The sequence below is a fragment of the Ambystoma mexicanum genome, chromosome 2p, assembly GCF_040938575.1.
Source record: "Ambystoma mexicanum isolate Mex_15411 chromosome 2p, UKY_AmexF1_1, whole genome shotgun sequence".
Lineage (NCBI taxonomy): Eukaryota > Metazoa > Chordata > Amphibia > Caudata > Ambystomatidae > Ambystoma > Ambystoma mexicanum.
In genome coordinates, this window is record NC_090923.1 from 24,771,789 (window position 1) to 24,789,277 (window position 17,489).

General features: G+C 43.3%; 1 protein-coding gene across 10 annotated transcripts in view; it reads left to right on the plus strand.

The window, feature by feature from the left end:
• PBRM1 (polybromo 1) overlaps window positions 1–17,489 on the plus strand; it is a 1,258,882-nt gene that overhangs the window by 417,074 nt on the left and 824,319 nt on the right. For all 10 annotated transcript variants that reach the window (XM_069643172.1, XM_069643175.1, XM_069643176.1 and 7 more), the window contains 2 exons: window positions 13,811–14,087; window positions 15,622–15,727. In XM_069643172.1, coding sequence (XP_069499273.1) covers window positions 13,811–14,087; window positions 15,622–15,727 — 383 coding nt within the window. The remainder of the gene's footprint in view (window positions 1–13,810; window positions 14,088–15,621; window positions 15,728–17,489) is intronic.

Sequence of the window (17,489 nt, forward strand, 5' to 3'; positions counted from 1 at the left end):
TTATTGTTGGTACCAAGACCCCCTATGAATAAGTGCAGCCACGGACGACCTTTTAAGCTGTCCAGCATCCACTCCAGTGAAGGCCCTGCCCCTCCACTTTATCTCAAGAAACCCCTTGTTGGTGCTTCGGCCCTTTGACCGGCGGGAACGACCAGTCTCAACCCTTGCTTGCAATTGTCCCTGGACCAATCAAAGGACTTTCCACCCGTCATCTGGGCTAACTCGCTGCAACCGCTGTCGTTTGAAATGCATACTTGGAAGAATCTTCAATTTGTAGAACAAGATGGCTGCTCCTGCATTTTCAGCCTTCTTGCATGAGTGGAAGCTGTGCTCCTTTATTTGTCCATTGAAGATCACCTGTTGCCGTCTGACCATAGTTACTCCCAGTGCAACACTCCGATCCGTGGAGGTGTTCTGGGGTGGCCTGCCTTCCAGAAATCTTCCTCCTCCTTAATGTGGGTGTTCTAATGGAAGCTGTCTGCAACTGAATACGAAGTACTAGGATTTACCAACAAAATCCTGAACCCCAAAAGTGACATCTGCACCCTTGGCCTTCCTCAGCGGATCCAAGTACAGACAATTGTGACCCAACTGATTCTTAAACACTAGCTGTGGTCTCTGCTTGAAATTGATGTGGAGGAGATTGGGGGAGGCAGCTTGGCGGTTGGGTGTAAGTTAAGATACCTACATCCCTGTCCTCCATAGGCTTACATCGACATAAAGTCCAGTCCCTAAATCACTCTTTCCTAACTTGGGTCGGTGGAGGACTGGGATTTACTTTATATTTGTTTGGGTCTCCTGTTAATCATACCCACTGGCATTGACAGTCTCTTAATAAATCTCTGTTTGAAGTATCTACTTTGTAACTGGTGACTTTTGGGCACAAGGCGCCAAATCATCTTAGGGTTGGATTTTGAAAGCTTGGGAAACTAGTGTTTTGATTTCTAATGCATATTCTATTTCTCTGAAGGGTTAATGTATGCACATGATCAATAGTGTTGGTGTGATCATATTTGACTAAATGTTTGACTTGCTTCAGTGTGTATGTTCATGGCCTAATCAGCTTTTGTATATTTGTCTAACTGGGATTATTGGTGTTGCTCTGTGTGGACTCATAGCCCTAAACCACTCTCGCACTCTTCCTGAGACTATGCCTTACTGCTCAGCTACCTTTGATGTGGGTGTGGTTAAACTCTGTCTCCCAGTACTCCATAGTAGGGTGGCCTCCCAAAATCATCCCCACAAGCCTGGTTTTTGAAATCGAACTTCACAACCAGCTTCGAACAGCCCAATAAATAGAGAGCTGAACTTTTTTTTTCCTTTCAACTTGAGGTACTTGATAGGGAGCCAAACCTTTTCTCTCGGCTGAATAATCAGATTGGTGTGGTGAAACTGATTTACAAAATGTTTAAATATTTGATTGCTGGTTACCAAAGAAGAAATATCTGTATTCAAATTCTCTCTCATAATATTAAGGCTACTCTTAAGTCCTGGTTTTGATATCTCCCCGTTGGCGCCTCTTTCTGGAACCATGTATGATAACCCTGATTACAAAAGATTGAAATTTAGGTGGAGTTGTTAACCCCTTAAATCCTGACCTCTGTGCAAGTCTATGCAAATAGGACGACCATACTCGTCCTTTGCACTTAAGGGGTTAACCAAGTTATTATACCTGAACTCGACCACCCAAATCGGATCCTCCCGTTTCCCGCGCTGAGGTTGCATATATAACGTTTTCCAACTCGTGGATGACCAGCTCCATTTGGCCTTTTGTTTGGGGATGGTAGCAATAAGATATTTGATCTTCCATTCCTAGATCGGTAAGGAAGGTCTGCTAGAATCTGAAAACAAATTTTCTTGCATCTGTGATCACTTGAGTATGAAGTTCATGAAGACTGACTACATTCTGCAAAAACGCCTGAGACAAACTGATCGCACCTTCTATTGATAGTGTCCTGGGATGAGGTGGAACAGGTCGAGGAATCGCCAACACTGCAGGCTTTCTAAGATCTATCTTAACACAAAGATACAAAACACCCAAGGTGTTATCTTTTCTGCTGCATTTGGCCAATCTGGGGCTCCAGGTTGGAACCATTAAAGGTTATTTAGCTGCGCTTTCCATCTTCAAGTGCTCATCTGAGGAAACGTCATATTTTAAAATGCCTTTGGTGAGACAATTTCTAAAGGGACTCACTAATGTGTTTCCTCCATCTCATTTGCAAATTCCTTTTCAGTTTCCTGTTTGGGACCTTAATCTTGTTTTGAAATTTCTCATGTGTGCGCCATTTGACTCACTTATTCATGTACTTTAAGACCACTAACATTCAAAACCATCTTGTTAGTAGCGTTCACATCAGCCTGTAGGGTGAAGTGAGTTGCAGCCACTATCTTCTAAACCACCTTTTTACGATTTTGTATAGGACAAGGTCGCCCTTAAGGTTTTCATCTGGGACAAAAGTTGGTAATACCTACTTTTTACCCACCACCTCATCCTGGCAAGGAAGCAGAAAGGTTACACAGACTTGACCTGAGAAGGGCTCTGAGTTTCTACATTTCAAGAATATTAAAGTTTCATCTAGATGACCAACTATTCATAGGATATACTGGTCATAGACTGGGACAGGCTGTAACTAAACAAACCTTGTCCAATGCTTGAGAGCCCATGCACTAGAGGCATGGCTTTTTCATGCGCTCTGCTAAGAGGGGTTCCAATAAAAAATATTTGTAATGCAGCCACTTGTTCTACCATTCACACTTTTACAAAACATTTTCGCCTTTGATTACACCTTACGCCAGGATGGAAGCTTTGGAAAAGCAGTTCTAAATTCGGTTTATAACAATCCTTAATGACAAAATTCTTACTCCCTCCGCCAAAACGAATACTGCTTTGGGAGCCTATCATAGATGAGGAATACGTGGAAAGACCTAATCCATTAGAAGAAAAGTTGCTTACCCATGGTAACTTTGTTTCGACTGGATGTTCCTCCCACGTAATACTCATCGCCCCTCCAGCCTACCCCACAGTAGAATTTCCATGTTATTGCAGTTTACGCTCCTTCAGAGTCTAGTATGGTCTAAACCACAGTAATGCTGATAGTTCTACTGCGAGAAAAACACGAAAAAACAGAAATGAAGCCACCGGGCACTGCACGTTCCATATACACCTCGAATTACATAATCCTTGAGACAGAGGCCCTCGAGGGACATCGAGTGGACCGTATCGACGCACAGAGCCCTCTGTCAAATTATTTTTCCAAAGCAGCTGAAGCTGGATATAGAAGATATAATAGATGAGGAATAAGTGAGAGAAACATCCAGTCGAAAGAATGTTACATGGAGTAATTAACTTGTTCATCTGATGTAGCCTCCCACACCATGAGGCACTGCTTTGCCGGTCTATGCCCCTACCTGATTTGTCGCACCAATCTCACTGTACCGTAACTGTATACCTGATGTAGCCCCCCGCACCATGAGGCGTTGCTTTGCCTCTCTATGCACCTGTATGGTGCATAGATCTGTCGCACCAAACTCGCTGTACCATAACTGTATACCTGATGTAGCCCCCCGCACCATGAGACGCAGCTTTGCCAGTCTATGGATCTACCTGATTTGTCTTACCAATCTGACTGCATCTATAACTGTTAAGAAATTATTCTTATTCCTGCTTACTGTAACTAGCACCCTGAGGGTTTGGTGCACTGCTATAAATGACAAATAAAATAAATAAATACAAATACAATATAGTGAGCCAGCACACCCCACCTTATATATGGAGTGCTGGTGTATACAATGTATCCAATTTCTTAGTCACCTGTAACCTTTGTGTTACAATTGCAATTTTGCTTGAATGGCTGGTGGCAGTGCTTTTACCTGCATGACTATTAGTTATTTTTACTTGCAGGCTGTTAATTCAGCCTTGGAAATGCGTAGAAGGGCCACCATTTTTAAAAATTTTGGGCACCTTATTTATTTGCCATTTTTGCTAGTCGTTTGAGATCTTCCCCTAAGATTCTAGGCAGAAACGACCTCAGTTTGTCTTCGGCGTGAATCCTTTGTATTCCCTGCGTCTGAGAAGGCAGGATGCGAGGGAGGAGTCCAACACTCTGTAGCCCTTTGTCTTTCACCTTGCCTGAAAGGAGCTCAGCCTGAATGGGGGGAGTCTGGATGTCCCGATTAGACAGCCAGACCACCCCTTTCTGTAAATTGCAGGGAAAGTTTGCAGAAGTTGTGGTGGTGTTCCTGATAAATACTACAATCATGGAAGCTTCTGACAAGTCGACCACTGGAGCTGAATCCGAAGAGGAAGATGAAGAAAAGACGGGTGTAGCGATTTACAGCGACCAAAGAGCCTGCTTAGTAACCTGAGCCTGCTGTTACCCTTCCTTCCAATTGACCTGGGGGTCCTGAAAACGACAAGCCACTACCCACAACCTGATGGGATACACGAGACCCCGGAAGATCTACATGTTGAGCCATCCCACTTCGTGCTGCGACCTTGCAGGCTGCATTACCCCAATATCCTAGGACCTCGAGCCATCATGCAGTGCATGGTCTTCCGAGTTGGTGTCTACTGGCTCTCCAGAGACACTTTTTGCGTCCTTGAGGTCCCCTCACCAGAATGCTGGACCATATTAGAGATGAGAATCCAACCAGCAATATTCACTCTTCTCCTGGCTCCTGAAAAGGGAGCCAAAAACACAGAGCTGCGTCCAGCTGCAAAGAAACTCTTTCCTGGAGCCTTCCCCATTGATCCCTGCTAAAAAATCCCTTCCAGTGTCCTATCTTCATAAGGAGAAATTAATCGGCTGGGTTTTTGGCTGCAGACCCCGAAGTCTCCCATGCTGCAAGCTCTTCTTCTGTGCTGAGGTATGTTTTGGCTGGGGTATTACTCACCTTAAGCCTTTTGTGCTTCCTGTGTAGCATTGGGGTATTTCATGTGATTGGGAGTCCTCTCATCCAGTTCGCCCAGGCCCACTACGGGACTCCTCCTAGGGTGTCTTCTCGGAAGTCCCTGGACGCTAACTAACTCTAAAGTGAAATACTTGTTTTGAAGAGACTTCCACAGGAACTCTTTGCTTCAACTGAACCCTATCTCTCGCTGCCTACAGCTGGCACCTAGACCACTAAGGTCCCTCTTCTGCCTCTGAGTGAACTCATGCCATAGACTAGGAAAGGACTGGATAAGAAAAGGATTCTGTCTTGAAAAGTATAACCAGTCTTTAAAAGTTACTTACTTGTGAAAGAGTTGGTTGGTAACTGCCCCTCTGAGAGTGTGCAGTTACACAAGTTCTTACTTACCTTGAATCTGTTCTGCCATTCTGAAAAGTATATGTAAGGTTATTTTACTCACCTGTGAATTGGTTATGCTTCTTTACAAAGGTAATGCTGTTGGCTTCACTTAACTATTTCTTTCAGAATATTACTGTATATGGTTACCAACTGGGCCTTGCTTACCCTGACTTGTTGTTTAGCCTGTCTAGAATAAGTCTGCCTTGGGGTTGTTTACCATGCATAGCTGTGTACAATTCGTAATAAGTGTGCTGTAGGTTTTACTTACATTGGTCTGCTTTGTGACATCATAAACTAAGTTAGAGTTAATGCTTACCTAAGTCTTTGTTCCACTGATCTGAAAAGCAACTGTGATAGTATATTACACCCTCTGGTTTTATCTGCCTAGAATAGCTGTGCGCCATTCTTAAGTGTCTTGTAGGTGTAGCTGAGCTTGGTCTGCCTGGTGCAATGCTAAATTAGTGTAGAACTTTATTGCTTACCTTAGTCTGTGCTCTACTGATCTGAAAAGCAACTGGCATTGTATATTACACCATAAGGTCTTACTCACCTGATATAACTGTTATCCTGAATGTAGTTATAGGTTTATACTGTTCCTTTGAATCTTTGTTCCACTATTCAGAAAAGTATCCTAGTAACAGGGTTGGTTTACTAGGTGATTCCTTAAGTGTCACTGCATGACTGACTACCCTTGATTTACTGTAAAGTAATCTAAAAGTAACTGATGGTGTTACTCCCCATGAATAGGCTGTCCTAGTCTAAATGTGTTGGATAATGTCTGACTTCCCTAGAAATACTGTTAGTTTTCTGAACAGGCTCTATGCGTTGTTCCGTCTACTTAAATTGATTTTTATTTTTATAATTGTGGTTATTTAATGTGATAGTACTTATTTTCCCAAGTTTCCTCTTGGCCAACTTGTATTTAAATAAACACTTTTTTTTTAAATACATAGTTTTTAGGAAAGTTTCCCATTTATGTGTAATTTTCCCTCCAGTTGTGTACCCCTCAACATTTTGCTGCTGTTTAAGCACCATAGAGTAGACTGACTTTGCCAGTGGAGCACAGCCTTCTGCTGCACTCCCTAGGGCTTTCGCTCACTTTATTCTGGGTAAACGGACATGCCCTTAAAGACAGTCAGTACTGGGAATATATAATAAGAGGGTACCTGTAACACCAGAGGTTCTCCAGGCAGATAACCTTGGCAATGAGGTTGGAAGGACACTACTACCATATATTTCTCGTACACAAAATAAATGTATTAGAACACACACAAAACTAGTACTATACTCCATCACAATAAATTTCTCATTTGACATCACCATTTTCATTCCACCTTAATAGACCTTCTTACTCACACACATCCAATGTCAACACTAACATACAAACAGGTAATCTCTTAAGTGAGGCCCTCTTAAAAAACACAATTGGTATCTGAAATCTTCACAGCCAGATAGAACTAACAGTGTGTATATCTGTTAAATTGCACAAAAGCTTATTAACACAAGTCTACATATGTTTCAGTCGGTATAAGCAGCTTTTCCATTTAGCCTAATAGTTACTCCGACCTTCTTCAGGACATGGGAGGGGCGAAAATTATGCCTTGTCCTTACAACATAGTCAGATGGAAGATGTCTTCAGACCAAGAGGATTCTAAAAAAATCACACAACACAAACAGAAAACTAAATTACCAACCAACCTCTCTTTATTTTAACAGTGGCACTTATATACTGTGCATAAAAATCTTACGTGATTAAATATGTTCACACTCACCTCCAGGCTGTATTCATGGAGGAAAATGCAAACTATGTAGTGGATCCTGAATGCTCTAGTCATGAATTCCACAACAGGAAGAGCCTAAAAAAAGCCAGAGGGACAAAGCGAATGAAGCACTTCCTTCCATCTTGCAACACATCAAATTCCACATTTTAAAAAATGACTGTGACCCCATTGAGCTTACTTCCTCTATTGTGGTCTGGGCTACCTGTGTGGCTAGATGTCCACCTCACTTGGTACCCTTTCTTGGATGTTGCACACATGCATCTAGTGTGCATACATAGAATCAGCAGAACTGCACTGTAAGGAAACAGACAGCGAGCAATCGGGGGAATAGAAACCATCTATTGGACTGTGGGCCCAAGAGAGTTGCCTGTTCAATTACTGTAAATAAAGTAACACTTACTTTGCAGTGTTTTTTTTGTCTAATTAAGTGGTCAAAATATTGCGCATTTCTTAAATTCCTTTCAGGACCATATCGGCATATATGCCTGTCACCGTGCATCCATGGAAATTGCTCGAAATGCTGGGGCGAGCAAGCAAACCAGTCAACTCCTCGTTCTTCACATATGTGAGACCTTCACTTGTTTATATCTCGCATCTGTGTGCGGAAATCATGATAGTCACAGTGCGGCCTTCTACATGTGAGCTTAAAAGCAACTAATGCTGTATTGCTGGTCCATCGGAACTCTACATACATGCGTTTAGAGTAAAAAAACCCTCTAGAGGGAGCACTAGCGTAATGCACATATACCGCAAACATGTTTTCACTAGCATGCCCGTGACCATTGCATAGGTCAGCCGCAAACAAACATCAACAGTAACTGTAATCTTCCTGTCTGCATGAATGTCGCATTAGTGGCAAAAACACTATTGTCCAGACAGTGTTATCACTAGCATCTCACCGACTATTGCGTGCGCCGGCCTACGAACAATACGGGTGACTCTCGTATTCCTGTCCACGTGGATGCCGCATTAATGGCGAAACGTTACAGCTCCTGCAAGAGACCCTGTTTTCGCCCTTCTGCACTATCGTATGCACCAACATTTGTAAGTACATTGAGCGCTAGGCTCCTCTCTACGCAGGGACTGGACTGCCTCTCAGTTAGGGTTTATTTAATGATAAGCTGCCTAAAGATTATCTGCACTGTTTGTTTCCTTCCCTTTTAGGTTGTGGACCCATTCTGTGCTGTTAACCCTCTGGGCCACTTGGTACTGTTTTTATTTGGTATAGTAGTGTTGGATTTGTTTAATGTATTACTGCTGAATAATTACATTGTGTTGAAGTTCAAATGCCTTGAATAAATGTACATGTATTTTTAATATATATGCACCTGACTGGGAAGGATTTGTAGTGTCTTTTACTGCGTGTGCTCTTTGAGGTCTTTGTCACCCTTGCCCCTCCTGAGACTTAGTCTTGACCACCGCCAATGCTTCCTTGAATAGTTTGGCTTGTCCAGAAGTTTACCCTGTTCCAAGAAACTAGGCTGGCCTCCTGAACCTCTGCCCACCAGGTCAAAGTTCAGTAATCCATCTTAACAATACTGTTATTAGTGTTTCTTTGGACCATATGTATGCTACAATTTCTTTGTACCAAACTACAGCCCTCTCTCCCTCCTAAGATGAGCCTGGCTGTTCGGTCTACACTACCAAATATGCAGGTGGACCAGCCTTATACTAAGAGTGGAGTTTTTGTACTTTCTCAGTTGTATGGTTAGTTGTGCTCCAGAAAAACTGTCCTAACATGGGGTCAGTGATACCAACAGGTCTAGGTGTGGGAATTCCACAACCACAATACAAAAGCCCATGCTTAACTCTATGAATCAGGTCTTTGCTGCCACTGAGCCACATTTCAGCCAAAGTCATGTTTTGACTTACTTCAGAAATATCCAACCCACTGACCGTGGCCGCTCGCAAGAAGTGTTCTGCATAGATCAGAAGCCTGTTAAGATGGATTTTTAGAATCCACTATGTTGACAATTCTGAGAGGCCCCCTTATTCTGATGACCAGGGACAAGCACTAAGGTTCTAGTCAAGCTCTAAATGGGAAGTTTGGACGAACAGCAATGCCTTCACCACTCTCATGCCACTTAGGGTGGCATGAGAGTGGTGAAGGGTTCAGTTGAGCACACACACAGCCCTCCTAATACACGTTTGAGGCAAAATGTATGAAAATAAATGATGGCAATGAAAAAGCACTGGTAAGTAACATACTGTCATATTCACTACTTATCATAATCACTCTGACTTTGGTGTACCCTGCTAAGAACACTGGCACTTCACTTTTATAATACAGTTTGAATTGGTAATGGAAATGTAGCACAGCAAGCGAGTAAAAAGATAGAACCAGGTAAGCAATTGTCAGAGAACTAATAGGCTGAAAATGCTGGAGTTAGAAACACCATACAAACCCTTGAAAACTAAGGTATATCATTAAAATGTCCTTCCCTACCTAGAAAAGAGGGTGTCTAGTGCGCTTAGTCATAAATCCCACCTTGAGCCTTTTCAGGAGGCTATGATGCTCTTTAGGAATCTGAACAAGTGTTGACCAGAGCCAACAGCCAGTCTGTATGTGTCCCAAAGTTAAATAGGCACTGGAGAAAGGTTCTTAGCACTACCTCCCCATATTCACCCACTTTAGAGCAGGCACAGGAGAGGACACCTGCCCAGAGCACCACAGCTTATGGTTGATCAAGAGAGACGTAGGGCCAGGGCTTTACGCCCATACTTCCCTATGGAGATGGCAGGGGTCCAAAATAGTTTTCTCATCCCCTGTACTTGGATTCACTCAGACCACTGTAGGACTCCCTGCATTTGTTCCTGCTCCCGTGGAAGTAAGTCTAGGGCCCTCTTGCTTCAGGGGTCTCTTCAGGCTTTTGATTTTTGGGTCTCACTAGATTGTGGAACCATGCTCTGATGGATCGGTTCTGGACAGCTGGCTACGTGGAAGTTGATGGCTAATGGGTGGCCTCTCTGGCGATGACATCGGAGGACTCTCTGTACATGATGCAGAGGGCGATCAGTGGAAAACGACCCCCGAAGCAGAAACATAGACAATGGTCCTGCAGGGCCCATCTTTGTGGTGTAGAACTGCAACTTCAGGGAAATGCTGCATTTTACATACGCTCAGGATTCAGATGCTCAAGTCTCAACTCGGGACAATGATATGATATGGCATTTGTAACGCGCCTATACACAAGTGTTTCAAGTGCAATGAAGTAGCCCAGGAAGACGTCTGGCCAGCCCACAAGATGGTTCCAGGACTCTTCGAAGAAATTCCAATAGCTGCATCTTTGAGGAGAGGTTGGGCTGGTTGTTCCCACCAGTCCCGTGGTCGAAGCACTGATAAAGGTTTTTAGGATATCTGCAAAGAGGCAGTGCTTCGCTGGGAAAGTGAAGTGGGTGTTGCTGCTTGGCTTCCAACGACCTAGTGCAGGTCATCAGCTGCACTCATTTGTAGGGGTCATGACTCCAAAGATGATCTGTTGAAAGGCTGCAGCAGTCCCATTATGTCCTGGATCTGGACTGGAGCTGCTGCGCCCCACCTACCATTGGTTAGCATCTGCACATTTCAAACTACCAGGGGCTGTCTCATCCTGGACGGCTTATGGCCACCACATCTACCCAGCAACAGACTCTTCTGGCATGGATGTGGACTTGATCCACACAGAGTCCTCTCATCCTGTTACACACACAGGCCGCCACTTAACCCGCAAACGCTGGTGCTTTTCCTAGAAACAGGGTTACCATGTATGGAAAATCTGGCCCAGCATGGTAGGAAGAATGTCAAACTACAAGGTAGCCAAAGGACAGGCAGGCATCTTGCGGTGCGAACGTTTTAGAGTGTAGGATAAAAATTGCAGAAGACCATAAAAAAGAAAAACGTTAAAAGGTATCCACTACCTCTGGCCCATTTTGGCCACATCATGCAAGTAACCATAAAGTTGCCAAAACAAAGTTATGGAGATACAATGTGTCTCTACGTGACTTCACAAAAGGTGATGTGTGCAGGGGAAAATAAACAGAGAATTTTACCATGGAGAACAGCGCTGTGCGGCACCAGTAGCCATAGGCACCAACCAGCCCCCCAAAAATAGACAAGCCCCACAAGGGAAAGTGAAGCAAAAAGTCTTTGCCCATTTCCAAAAAGTCTGTAAAGTTACAAAACGGCAAATGGTGTGGTACCCATTGATGTCTGTAGAGGAAAAGCAGAAGAAAGAAAAATCTTTCCTAGCGCATCTTATTTCAGGAAGTCCCTTTAACATACCGGGAAGCTGACAAGAGGGCACATCAGCTTTGCTGTTTAGTTGCCCTGGTTTGCAACTGATGACAAAGTCGACTCTGTAAACAACATTGACTGACTTAACTGACAGTGCATCAAGGTCTTAGCAGATTTCAGAAATGGTAAATTGAGAAGCTCTAGAAGTACCATCACTGTATACTTAGCCCCAAGTAAATCTCCCCATTCCAAAAAAGTCTACTTAATCGCCAACAGTTCCTGATCTGTGGTGGTTTATTTCATCTCTGCGGGAAACAGCTTCTTGGAGTTAAAAGAAACCGGAAGCAAATGCTCGGTCTTCCTGTTCCTCTGCGAAACCACATCCTACTTTGTCATATTGGCAGCATTCCATTCCATGCAGAATGACTGTTTAATGTCTGGATGTTGAAGAATGGTTCCAATGGTGAAACACTTTTCTAAAAGGCCTCCTCTGCTCCGAATGTCCAGAGGAACTTGGCCACTTTAAACGTAGGTGTGAATTTGGAGTCAAATGATGAGAAAAGGCTTTGAGAAACCAAATAAAGTTTGCAAATCCTCGAAAGCTTTGCATCTGATTTACAAAAGACTGCATGGGTCATTCCCTCCCTGCTTGAGCCATTTTTCTTTTCTTTGTGTGAGATGTCAAATCCCAAGAAAGCCACACCCTCCCTGCGGGTTGAACTCTGTTCCAGCTTAGCTTACAAAAGATTGTTGCACTTTTTGTAGCACCCCTGTAATATTTTTCTTCTGTCGCGAAACATACGATTGTTTTCAATGTGGATGATTACAAACACATCCAGGAAATGGTGTAGAATTTTGTTGAGGAAGAACTGGAAGGCTGCCGGGGCATTGCACAGGTCAAATGGCATAACTAGATATTTGAAGAGGCCAAACCGGGTACGGAATACACTCTTCGCTTGTTTCCCTCTCGACCATGAACTAGATAAGTCCTGTGCAAATCCAATTTCGTGAAGTTGTTCCCCTGGATTTGAGCCAGCATACCCAAACTCAAGGTCATCGGATGTCTATGCTGTATAGTGATTTGTTTAACCCCCTATAGTCCATGCAAGTGGTGACTTTGAGTAAAAAATAAAATACCTTTGCCAGATTTGCTTGACGATGGTCTTAAACTACTCATTCTCCTTTTCTGACAGAGGAAAACCTCTTCTGAATGTAATGGAGGCACCTACTTCAATCTCAATCTTGCAGATTTAAGCCTGATGGGAGGAGGTTCTCCTGCTCTGTTTCATCAAGGACATCACAAAACTCTCATAACAAACAAGGAGTTTGCATAAGACCGCTCTGACGTGATTGGATAACACACAGGCAGCTAGCCCAATTCCTACATCCGAGAATGAAGATTGTAAAGAAACTTGTACTATAATAGCCTTTGAAGAGAATCCTTAGTGGTCCTGAGAAAGAGGTAATTAAAACTGGGATCAAGTTATAGGAAGAGGGGATGAGACCTGGTTATGCAAGAAAGTCTGAGTGTTGCCTATGTGTGAGTAAATATATGAAGTAAAGGCAAGAGATGCCTACGAGATAAAAGACAGAAAAGGTACATAATCTATGACAGAATATTTGACCAAAATACAGCAGGCTAAATGGGCTAGAGCCAAGTCCATCCATCAAAGGACTAATGGAGGACAGTACATCAAGACAGAGGAGAAATCAAATATATTGTGAGAGAATTACAAGACTTCCTATGCAGGTGACTAGAGACTATTTAAAGATTGGGTACTCAAAGTTAAAGAAGATCATTACACCATCAGGAGAAGAGTCATTCTCCTGACCTTAGATGATTAGATTAGTTGTAGGGCCAGATAGGGTTAGAGTGGGGACAGCGGGTTTCATTATTTTTAACATTTGCTGATGAACACCTTTTTGTTATTCATACAAGTAGGGAATACCTACTAGTGTTTGGGACGGATGGGCCTTATTCCTATTATTTAATAGACATATACTGCAAACGTCTTCTTCTGATCCACCACAATGCCTTAGAGTTGCTTTATCGATCTACCCAGACGTTTATCGATTCAAGGGGACTGCCAAATGCTGTCTGGTTTATGGGCAGCGGCATTAATAGGCTTGCTAAAGTTGCAGAGTGGTGCAGCAAATTGTTTGCTCAACCTGTCATTTTCACCATGTTGCCAGTCTCTAGTGTTTTGTTTTGATAAGTAAACTGACTGGACCAGCACTGTAGCACTTTGAAAGTTTTTGCGAATTGCCTTCATTCCACACTGGATGCCATCATCCTCCTTCTCAGCTAAGATATTGTATCCTCACCCCTTTCCCTCCCGCTGTCAGATTTTCTCAGATTTTGAGATGTTGGGTCAAAAGTAGGTATCTGCCATTCAAGCTACAATACCACCAACATGGCCACGGAACGCACAAACCTGTTGAGGCAGTAATTTCTAATTAAGCCACTGAAGTGGAAAATGACATTATTCAGTGCAACGATTTATTTGATTCTTTGTTTCTCCAACAGTAAAAAGAACATTCGGAAGCAGCGGATGAAGATCCTGTTCAATGTTATGCTGGAGGCACGCGATCCCGCGTCTGGCAGAAGACTCTGCGACTTGTTCATGGTAAAACCTTCCAAGAAAGACTACCCGGATTATTACAAAATCATCTCTGAGCCAATGGACTTGAAAACAATCGAGCACAATATCCGCAGCAGCAAATACTCCAGCGAGGACAGCATGATAGACGACCTGAGGTTAATGTTCCGGAATGCCAGGCACTATAACGAGGAGGGGTGCCAGGTAGGCCTTCTCCGATGTATCTGTGTTTGACCTAATTACAGAGAAAACCTCTAGACCTGGAATACTGATTTTTTTGAAGAATGAATGTTAAAGAATGAATGTTAAAGACTTGAATTTAGAATTCTGATGGTGGATCTGAAATTTAGCCAAAGTCAGTCAGGTGTGTAGTAGGTGTGTGACCATGATAGTCAATGGGGAGGGATTATGGGAGTTGTAGTCCAAATCTAGAAACCGGTAGGTGGCAGGCACCTGTCCTGAATTGGTACTCTGGCAAGAGGCCCAGAACCCTTGGCTCTCCTGTTCAACCTCCCACCCCCCTGACTCGTTTACTAACCTTTTAATCCATGCAAGTTCTAATCCAAGGTTTCTTCAGGCGCATAACCCGAGGGACCCAAGTCTCTCAGCGGTAAGTGTCCCAAAGATGCCCTTTTTCCTGTGTTAATAAACTTGCTCTGTTGGCTGTATGGACTGATTTGTTGTTAGTGGGATTAATGCTGGTGTATGCCACGGGAGCCAGTTCCCTCATCCTTTTGTTCAGGGAATGTGTGCAACTGACCAATAGCTGGGCAAGTGAGTTTCTATCAAAGGTTTCTCTGGCTTTCCTTTTGGTAGCAATGGCTGAGCAGTACGCAGCATATCCAGTTCACAGCTAGTCGCAGCCTTTAAATCCTCACAAACCTCTTCCTATTGGTAGCAAAGGTTGAGCAGTACGCAGCATATCCGCTTCACAGCTAGTCGCAGCCTTTCAATCCTCACAATACTCTTCCTATTGGTAGCAATGGCTGAGCAGTCCGCAGCATATCCGGTTCACAGCTAATCGCAGCCTTTCAATCCTCACAATACTCTTCCTATTGGTAGCAATGGCTGAGCAGTACTCAGCATATCCGATTCACAGCTAGCCGCAGTCTTTCAATCCTCAAAATACTCTTGTTCATAAAGTTTACTTTGCTGTAATATGCATAAATTGCTATATGTTAATCGGAAGGTACCATTTCCATGAACGCCCTCATTTGTATGTCTCCCTGTTGAATGGTACATGTCTTATGCTGTATTCGGAACCACTCTACTTCTCTCCTAAGAATTGCCCTTGAGTGCTAAGCAATTGCTACCACATGACGAACAAAAGTAAATTGAGGAGCCGTATTTCCTTGTTCTGTGGCAGTTCCACTTGTCTCCTGAACACAGGGCAGAGAGAAACCAGTCTATGGGGGACACCCGCGTAGTTTTTGACTTGTCATGCATGTCCATTCTAATACTATTTCTTGGAAGTACTTTTTTCTGAAAGTCCTTCGATCTGTAGCCCATGTATTAAAGAAAAGCAAGACTGGAAGCCTTGTTGATCAGTTGCTCTGGTAGTCGACTCACTGCACTGGGCCAGCCTCACTTAAGGTGTCACTTAAAATTCAGTACTCGCAGGGCTTTCGGATCAAATCTTTTCCTCTTCACCTTGATAACATGCATGTTTAGCAATGTAGAACAGGTTATGCAGAAACATCAAATCATGTAATTTTCTGTTTCACTGTTTCATGAATAGGTGTACAATGATACATACTTGCTGGAGAAAATCCTGAAAGAGAAAAGAAAAGAACTTGGGCCTGTCCCCGAGGACGATGACATGGCTTCTCCTAAACTAAAGCTAAGTAAGTCAAAAAGGTGAAGTCTAAATGATGTGCAACGCTAAGGCGTTCTTTGCAAGGAGACATGTTGCCATACTGTGCCGTTTGTCAGCACAGTTGCCTGTATTAACACAGCCTATCCGAAGAAAGTGACAATGGGTTGCTTGGTTCATTCGTTCCATTTATTTAAATGTTAAAATTGTATTAAAGCGCAGCTCTGATTGGTCTCGCCAGAGGGTATGGCAAGTACTTGAGTGCTTATGCTGCTGAACAGGTATCTGGGAAGGGGGTGATGGATCTTAAATAATCAAGTAGATCGCATCAAGCTGCAAAAATAATTGTGGATTTTCAATTCTGAAGATCTCAGTGCTACAGTGCGCCATGGGAGAGATCTAAAACTCAGTTTTGTACTGGGGGGAAACCTATGTTCTGTCCAAACTGGATGGATTTACACCAAACCCAAAAAAGGAATATATGTGATGCTTGGTGCTCAACTTGTTTATTTGGTGCAAATCTCAGAGGGGAAAATGAATGAGAGTAGACCGAAAATAGTTCTTTTCTCCAATGCTTTAGACCTTTTAAACCATTGGTTGACTACCCAAAAATGTACAATTTGGAAGGGCCCATGCCAGACATTTTATTTTGAAAAGATTTTAGACAGATCTGCCTAGTGAGTCAAATTCTATTAGCAATACAATTCTGGAAAAAGTCAAACCAATTTGTTTAGAATTCGGGGGTATTCGGTAACCTATAATTACTGATGATGGAAACACTCACTCCTGAACTTATCTACTACCTTCGACACCCTGGATTATTTCCTTTTTATAGCATCATTATAGCATCATTTTAGTGGGGTGTCCCATCAACTGGATTGCCACTGGATTGCCTTCTTTGTATGTAAAAAGGTATGCAGAGCCCACTTGGGCGAGTTTGTCTCCCAACCAAAAACGGTAGGTTATGTTATTACAGTGTTCGTTTTTACTAAATCATTAGATGAACTTCTGATGGATCTGGGTGCCATATTCCAAAACTGTCAATGATACCTAGATTATCTTTCGTCTGGAGGGTGACTATCAAGCAAATGTCTTGTATATGTGCCATCTGTACCCAAGTAGAATGAATGTCTGACATCCTCCTCAAATTTTCTACGTATGGAGCTTTATATCATACGCATGTGGTTGCGGTCCCTTGAGTGGTCTGTTTGCTTCTCCTGGTATGGTGGTCAACAAAACTGTTGCTGCATGGTCCTTGACGAAGATGCCAAGCACCTTCAGCCTAAATGCCTCCCATTCATCTGGAGGGGAGGATTGGGTTCGACACGGCATCTGCGGAATCACATCTGCAGAGGTGTCTCTTGAGCAGTAACTTCTCTTCTTGAACGATGAAAAAGAATGGTGCAAAGAGGAATGTCCTGGGGAGTAGGTCCTCTTAGGGTGGTGCTTCTTTTTACCCTTCTGAGTTGGGGAGCAAGTCTCGTCTTCCCTCCGCTCCAAGCTCTTGAAAAAACTCTACCAACCCTTTTGCCATCCTTGTAAAAGGTGAATAGCTTTGCGGCATGCTCCTAGAGTGTATTTGGATGCATGAACTGCTACGATCCGCAATCCTGGGGTTTGTGTTTCCTCCCCCAAACAGTACAAACATCCTTTTAGGGTTCGGAGGCAGACATTAATTTTCCGCACAGGGTTTAAGCCCAAGACCTTCACAGGATACTGCATGGCTCAGTAGCAAGTTATTTCAAAAACTGCATTCCTGGGCGCAACAGTGTGCACATAAAGGAACTGATGGC